Source organism: Loa loa, assembly GCF_000183805.2.
Source record: "Loa loa unplaced genomic scaffold supercont3.564, whole genome shotgun sequence".
Taxonomy (NCBI): Eukaryota; Metazoa; Nematoda; class Chromadorea; order Rhabditida; family Onchocercidae; genus Loa; species Loa loa.
Genome location: NW_018108744.1, coordinates 11,877 through 19,100, shown reverse-complemented (window position 1 = coordinate 19,100; position 7,224 = coordinate 11,877). Strand labels below are relative to the sequence as shown.

Sequence of the window (7,224 nt, the reverse complement as noted above, 5' to 3'; positions counted from 1 at the left end):
GTAAAGCAATAGAAAACACTACAAAATGACACATTATTAACCGTTCAATTCTTCAAAAAAAAAGAAAAAAGGATAAGCTTCATTAGTTAGTCAATGTTAAAATCCATTAATCCTGGAATCCAGAATAATTCTATTCATAAAGAAAAATAATAAAAATGACTTCAATATATAATCTGTTGGAATTTAATAATTTAAATTTTATTAATGATAGTGTCTGTAGTGTTGATCAGATTTACAAATGGTACTAGAGAGTGATAAAATTTCACCGTGTTCTTCCATTAAGTAGTATTGATAAGTGTGTCCAGAGTAATCCTCAATAGATGCATCTGCATCTGAAAAAGAAATTCTGAAGAGATGGGGGAATAAAGAAAGATTTAAAATGATTATTTGTGAAATATTCCAATTTTTATCAATTTTCCATAGAAATCCCTATCCATACAGTTTTTTCACATTTAAAAGTTTGAATAAAGCAGTTAACATTGATGGTAATGTAAAAGAAAGAAAAGTGGTAAGCAAGGAAGTAAGTCTGTAAATAAGTAAGTTTATAAATAAGTAAGTTTGTAAATAAATGAAAAAGTATAAAATATAAAAACTGGATGCATTAATATCCGGTAAAGCACTCACCACAATCTCTTAGTAAAATGGCAATGATTTCGTGCTGTTTACCAATAGCAGCAAGGTGAAGAGGCGTATAACCACTCTAAATGCCTTATTTTTCTCCTCTCAAATTTATTGTAATTTTTTAGAAAGTATTCGTAATAAATCCCAAAGAAAGAAATAACTTACAGCCTGAAAAAAAAGTGTAAATTTAATTTAAATGAAAATAAATTCGAATCATATTTCATCAATTTAAACATGCATTTTCAATTTTGAAAATGGATAAAAATGCTTACGGAAATAGTCTAGCAATTCAATGAATTTCATAACATTTTTAAAAATCCAATTTCAATCTGGCCGACAACAACAAAAAGAAAAAAAAGCTTTCAAAATATTTTTCGAATTTTCTGACAAAATTTCAAAGATTTTATAAACATCAGAATGTATTCGCTTACAGTTCGAAGATTGACATCAGCACCATTCATAACTAAAAACCGTAGCACAGAACTATAACCATTCTTAGCAGCATAATGTAATCCACTGAAGCCATGATTTATTGCAGGTGCACATGAGATCAGATATGGCTTAAGGATTATTATTCAATGATATATTTCGTAAACTTTACTTGAAAAATTTTAAATTGAAATTAAAATAATGAAAAATGAATTTTTTTTTTACGGTATTAAGCGATAATGATGCATGAGAAACGTCAAAGTGACTCATTGTATCTACCGTATAATATCGTATATTCTTTTCGATTAAAACAGAAAAATTTTTTGAGATTTTAAGAGATAGTAAAACAATTCTGATATTTCCTCAATTTTCATTTTTAAATTTGATCAAACTAACAGACAAAAAAAAATTCTCTCCTAACCTTTTGTTTTACAAGCTTACCAACTGTTCGCAAATCACCAGTAGAACATGCTTGAACCCATCGTACGGTAAGAATTGCATCACCTAATAACGGTTCCTCAGAGGAAGAAAAAATGTTTGAGGTCTGAAAATGTGTGATTATGAATAAATTGAACATAAATTTGCTATTTTAATTCTTATCAAGTAAAACAGTGATATCCATATGTTTGAACAAAACATTTAATTTAAATGATTAAATAAATAATTAAATGGAATGATTAAAAAGCAATTAAATACTATAAATGTCTGCCTATTCCCGTAGAGAATTGAATAATTCGAGATGCTTTCATTCCCAATTTCAATGAGATGCTGTATGATGATAATAATAATAATAATAATAGTAATAATAATAGGTTCAGCTAGATATGAAAATTTTCAATGCTTTCTATCTAACAGCTATGTAGTTTATATGAAAATAAATGAAATATGCATAATTTGGTGCGTGTTTGTGTGAAATAAAATATATTTCGAAAAATTTCGTTCCTTCAATATGAGATTAATTAATTAATTAATTTTTGATAAATAAATGATAGATAATCGGACAAAACCTAAGCAATTAGTGTAATTATTTTCGAATTTAAACAAAGAAAAAGAGAAAAATTTTGGTGATTCAAAAATTTCACTAAGTCCAAAGTTGCAAATTATTTGGGTGAAAAAAAAAAAAGAAAAAGGAAGGACAAAAGGATGAAAGGGCAAAAAAGTTCAGGTAAAGTAGCAATAATGCGCAATTGGACATACAAAAGCTTTTTAACTAACAGCTGACACAATTAATTTAACAATTTAAGTAATGATCCTTTTAACTTTACAATTTGCGGCAAACTGTATTACATAAAAGAAACAAAAATTTGTGAAAGATCATTATCGATATCACTCGTCAAAAACGTCGTATTTATGATATGTATTAACGTAATTTCATCACATAAACAAATAATCATTACTGATAACATTTGATTATTATTTCTTTGTTAAAAAATGATTCTACATTTTAACATGAAATTTTTTTTTTTTTTAGATGTAAAGTGAAAAAATGTCATACACTATAACCAGTACAGTACTTCAAAATTCTTATAAAATACGTTTTTCCTGAAAATTATGATTGTTTGAAAAAATAAATAATAAAAGTAATAGTTGTGATAATATTACTATTATAGTATTATCAAATAAAAGCATAAGAAATGATGTCAAAAGAAGTAAAAATAGTGAAGTAATTTGTGTTGACAGGGCAGCAGAAATCTTTCTTCTTCTTTTTTTTTTTTTTTTTAACAAATTTTGTGAGGGCATGATCGGTAATGACAGGAAAGAAGGGTACTTTTTCGGCATTTTACCCTTTTTATAGGAGGTCGGCCGCCCTCTTCATCCTGAAAATCCGCATTAGCTCTATTAACGCAAATTCAACGGTTCAGTGCACACACACACAGACATACACACACACACACACACACACACACACGTACATACACATACACATCAAAACTATTTATATTGTCAATGTAGGCGTGTTAAATTTAACATACAGAAGGATATATCAAATAAAATTTAATAGCAATTTTTCTCAAATTAGTTTGGAGATCAAGAAGAAACATCAAGAGATGGATTTATTGGTACCCATAATATGTTAAGTAATAGCTAAATAATGTATATAATAGTGAATATGATAATAACATAATTAAAAATCATTCCCATAATTTTATCAATGATCATGTAAACTTTTCAGAAACAGCCAATGTTAAAAAATCATAATATCCATTGATTGAAAAGTGATTAAGAATAATGCATACTGTATAATATGCAAGCATTTAATGATGAAACAATTGATGTTAATTCATGGTTTGATTTTTGCTAAGATATAATGCTGGGATGAATAAACCATCATTTATCAAAATGAATAGTAGAAGTTAAACTTATTTGATTTAGTAGAATAATGAAAATATTGATTTAAATTTAACCACAAACAAAACTTATTATCCTTGTTTAAATTATTGACTGTTAAAAAATAATAATTAATGCCGAATATGATTATTTAATGACTTGATCTTTTTTTTTTTGTCTCATCAAATTTTCAAATTTCCCTCCTCTCTCTATCATTCTTCTTCCCTTTCAGTTTGCATCAAGACAATACATCAATTTTAAAGTACAATCACTTCCTTACTTTTTTTTTCCTTTCATTTCTAAAAAAGGATACCGCTAGAAATAAATGTTCTGTATTATATTTCAGTTTAAGCAGATGTCCCATCCATTAAAAACGGAACAAAAACAACATTATTTCATTAAATTTCATCAAGATTATCTTATGAAAGGAAATACTGCAAAAAAAAGCTTTTTCCTTTTCCTAAGATTATTTCTCATTCGGAGGAGAGATCTGCAACACAATCCATTTCTTGGATAACGTTACATTATTTTTGTGAAAAAAAAAATCTTAAATTAAATAAAAACAAGCAACAAATCATCACATTTCACGATTAATCTAAAGTTAACAATATGAAATATATACACTTCTTTATAAAATTTACTCATATCATTTACGGTCACTATTTATGTGACATTATCAAACAACTACCAATGACTTAGGTACATTCATGCTTTAGGATATCCAGAAATACAGCAATATTCACTTACTAATTCATAATACATACTTTCAGTAATAAAAAAAATGATTAGTTAAATTTGAAAGTTTAGTATTTTATTCTTTTAATTTTTTCCAATACTCTAATTTTACTGAACTAATCTTTTTACTACAACCATATTATGAAAGCAATTTTCAAACCATTCCCATAAACCAATCAGCTTTTTTTTTGATGAAATGAGATAAAATGCTGTGGTTGAGTTGAATCGGGTGAGAAATTATGTCCTGTTGAATTGAATTAATTGTGGGATGATGATCTGTTTAACGATCAAGTCACTCTTTCATCTCTTCCATATATCAAAAAAAAAAAGAGAAAAAAACACCTTACTTTATCTACCACTGAAATAAAAGGAAGACCAACCACTAACTATTACAAAAATGGGCGGAAGAAATTAAAATCAAAAAAAATAACGTAAAATTTACCGCGAAATTTAAAAGTGATGTAAAATTTAGAAAAAAATAACGTAAAATTTAAAATCGATCTAATATTTAACGCCCAACATCTTGGAAAAAAAAACTAGTACAAACAGTAGGAGAGAAGTTTTCTTTCACTTAAAGGTTCTTTCATTCACTCATAAACTTTACTTCAAATTTGTAACTAACAGAGATTTTAAAAATCCTGTTCCAATAATTGGACGTCCATACATATATATGTATATACTATCGCATGAGCTATACATTTTAATATTATCTTTTTTCACAAAGTTTGGTTTTCTATTTGGAAAAATAAGTTTTTTGTTTTTTTTCTTTTTTTTGCTGCTAAATACCTTATTTGTTGATTTAGACAAGGAAAGTGGAGCAAATAATTTGGAATATATGTCATGATACATATCAAAATCATGAAATATCGCTTAACAGCTTCAAAGACATTTTTCAGTTATACGGTAATTCATAAGTTCAATAAGTTTAAATTTTTTCCGATAAGTTCAATAAGTTTAAATAATTACTGTATCCTGCTAAAAAAAAGCATAGAAATAACGGGAAATCCGTTGGCATAATCTTGGCCAATATGTCGTCCGATCCATTTGCCAGTACGTTGTCCAAAAATGGTGCTCAAATAATTCTAATCGATTAGATCATTTTGATTAAAAAAAAAAATGCATTTAATGCTATGTCTCTAATCAAATTTGAAATTAATAATTCGATATCTTACAAAAGAAACAAAAAAAGATGAAAATTTACCATTTCCTGTTCACTTGCAGAAATTATATCCGATATTTCAGTGCATTATATTAACAAATCAGCCTTTTACCGTATACTCTACCATCCACTTCATATCGTCAAGATTTAATCTCAGACTATATTCACCTTTACTCATTCGCTTACAAGTGGATTCTTTACTTTATCTATGATTCTTTGACACAATTACTATTCAAATTTATGGTATCAACTGTTACTCAAACAATACGATAAACCGGTTTTCTGATTCCTCCAAAAGTACCAAGTAAATGTCCGCTTGCCTTTTCTTCTTCTCCTCCTCCTCCTCTTCCTCCTCCTAGGTGGTATCATTCATTTATCCTCTTCAATATCCTTTTCCCTGTCAACTGTCAACCACCATGTGTCAAACATCCGTCACGCTACCAATCTTTCTAATAGTAGCAATTTACACATATACACACATACACATAAATGAAGTGCGAAAATTGGATTTGCTCGCAGTTTTTGTCCAACAACTGACATTTGTCCAACACATACATATATACATACACACACACATGTTTGGAGGCAGGAAGGTTAGCCGGATGAACGGATAGATGGATAGATAAATTGATGATGAAGGCTTTAAATGATGTCGGGATAATTTGCGCACAAAGGCTTACCACGCGAACATCAATTATCACTTATAAACTATATACTAAATACTCATATCATACATATACATATATAAAACGTAAGTAAAATAGGATAGATATATCTTTAATATTACAATATTATTTCTGACAATCAATTTCCCGTAGATTTCTCACTTCTATCCTTTCAAACCAAACCTTCCACACCTCCTTTTTACTCCTCCGCCTTTTCAATTGCTCCACCTTTACGTCTACCACTTCTTCCTCCTCCTTCCCCTCCTCCTCCTCCTCCTCCTTCTTTATGTTAATGATAGAATGGAGATGAAGAAGGTCATCATCGCCATCATCGTCATCATCATCATTATCATCATCATCATCATCATCATCATCATTATCATCAGCAGCACAATTTTTGAAGTCAATCGCACAAAATTGCGACAACTGTCAACCCCTCCCCCTTTTTTCCTCCTCCTCCTACTCCTCCACCCTTTTAACGGATCATGAGTTGGCTGATTGGCTGTTGACTTGTCATTTACATCAAACATAAACAGCAACTAAGACTTCTTTTCCGGATTGATTTTCACAACAGCAATTTGATTCGTATTTTGATCCTTTTTTTTTAAAAAAAAAATTTAACTTCTTTCTTCTTTTCACTTTTTAATTTATCAAGAACTACCGTTTACTATTCATTGCTTTTTTTTGTTCTTTTCATCTCTATTCATCTCATCTCATCAAATACAATAGTACTGGAAATGAGATCAACTGTATTTCAATACCATATCAATTCATTCTTTCAATATGTGTTTCGAAAAAAAAAAAATTAAACTGTTCCATGCTTAATATATATACCGGACATGAACTTTTTCGTATCTAATATATATATATATATATTATGAGACAGACAAAATGATAAATTCACCGCTACCTCTGTCCAATTCTTCTCCTCCTCCTCCTCTATTCCAATTTATGTTCAAACTCACCGTATCCATCATCAACCATTCAACTTATCAAACAACTACTTTTGTTAGAACCAGTAACAACGCTTCGTTCTACCAAAACCAATACAAGTATTGCTATTACTCTTACTCATATTACTACTATATTCAATTGTTTGCATTTTATTTAAGTATTTCAATTCTTTCATTTTCTTCCAATTTTCAAGTTTGCAATTTATTTACGTTGAAAATATACAGTGATATAATAGTGTCTGATATAGAATTACCTTGATCAGGATAATGAGAAAAATAAATTACTGCAAATACATCAAGCATGAATAAATACTAAATTTTTGCACTTTCATCC

At 28.6% G+C, this 7,224-nt stretch overlaps 2 protein-coding genes across 2 annotated transcripts; both read right to left on the bottom strand.

The window, feature by feature from the left end:
* Positions 1–201: 201 nt before the first annotated feature.
* On the bottom strand, positions 202–1,627 carry LOAG_07571 (hypothetical protein; the record flags this gene model as incomplete). Its single annotated transcript, XM_003143104.1, has 4 exons — positions 202–332; positions 625–700; positions 1,053–1,181; positions 1,472–1,627. 4 exons carry the CDS (start codon positions 1,625–1,627, stop codon positions 202–204), a joined length of 492 nt encoding a protein of 163 aa, XP_003143152.1.
* A 4,493-nt stretch (positions 1,628–6,120) lies between these two features.
* LOAG_07570 (hypothetical protein) lies at positions 6,121–6,363 on the bottom strand (the record flags this gene model as incomplete). Its single annotated transcript, XM_003143103.2, has 1 exon — positions 6,121–6,363. A coding segment is annotated over one exon (243 nt), but the record flags the coding sequence as incomplete, so codon positions are not given.
* Between the last annotated feature and the right edge of the window lie 861 nt (positions 6,364–7,224).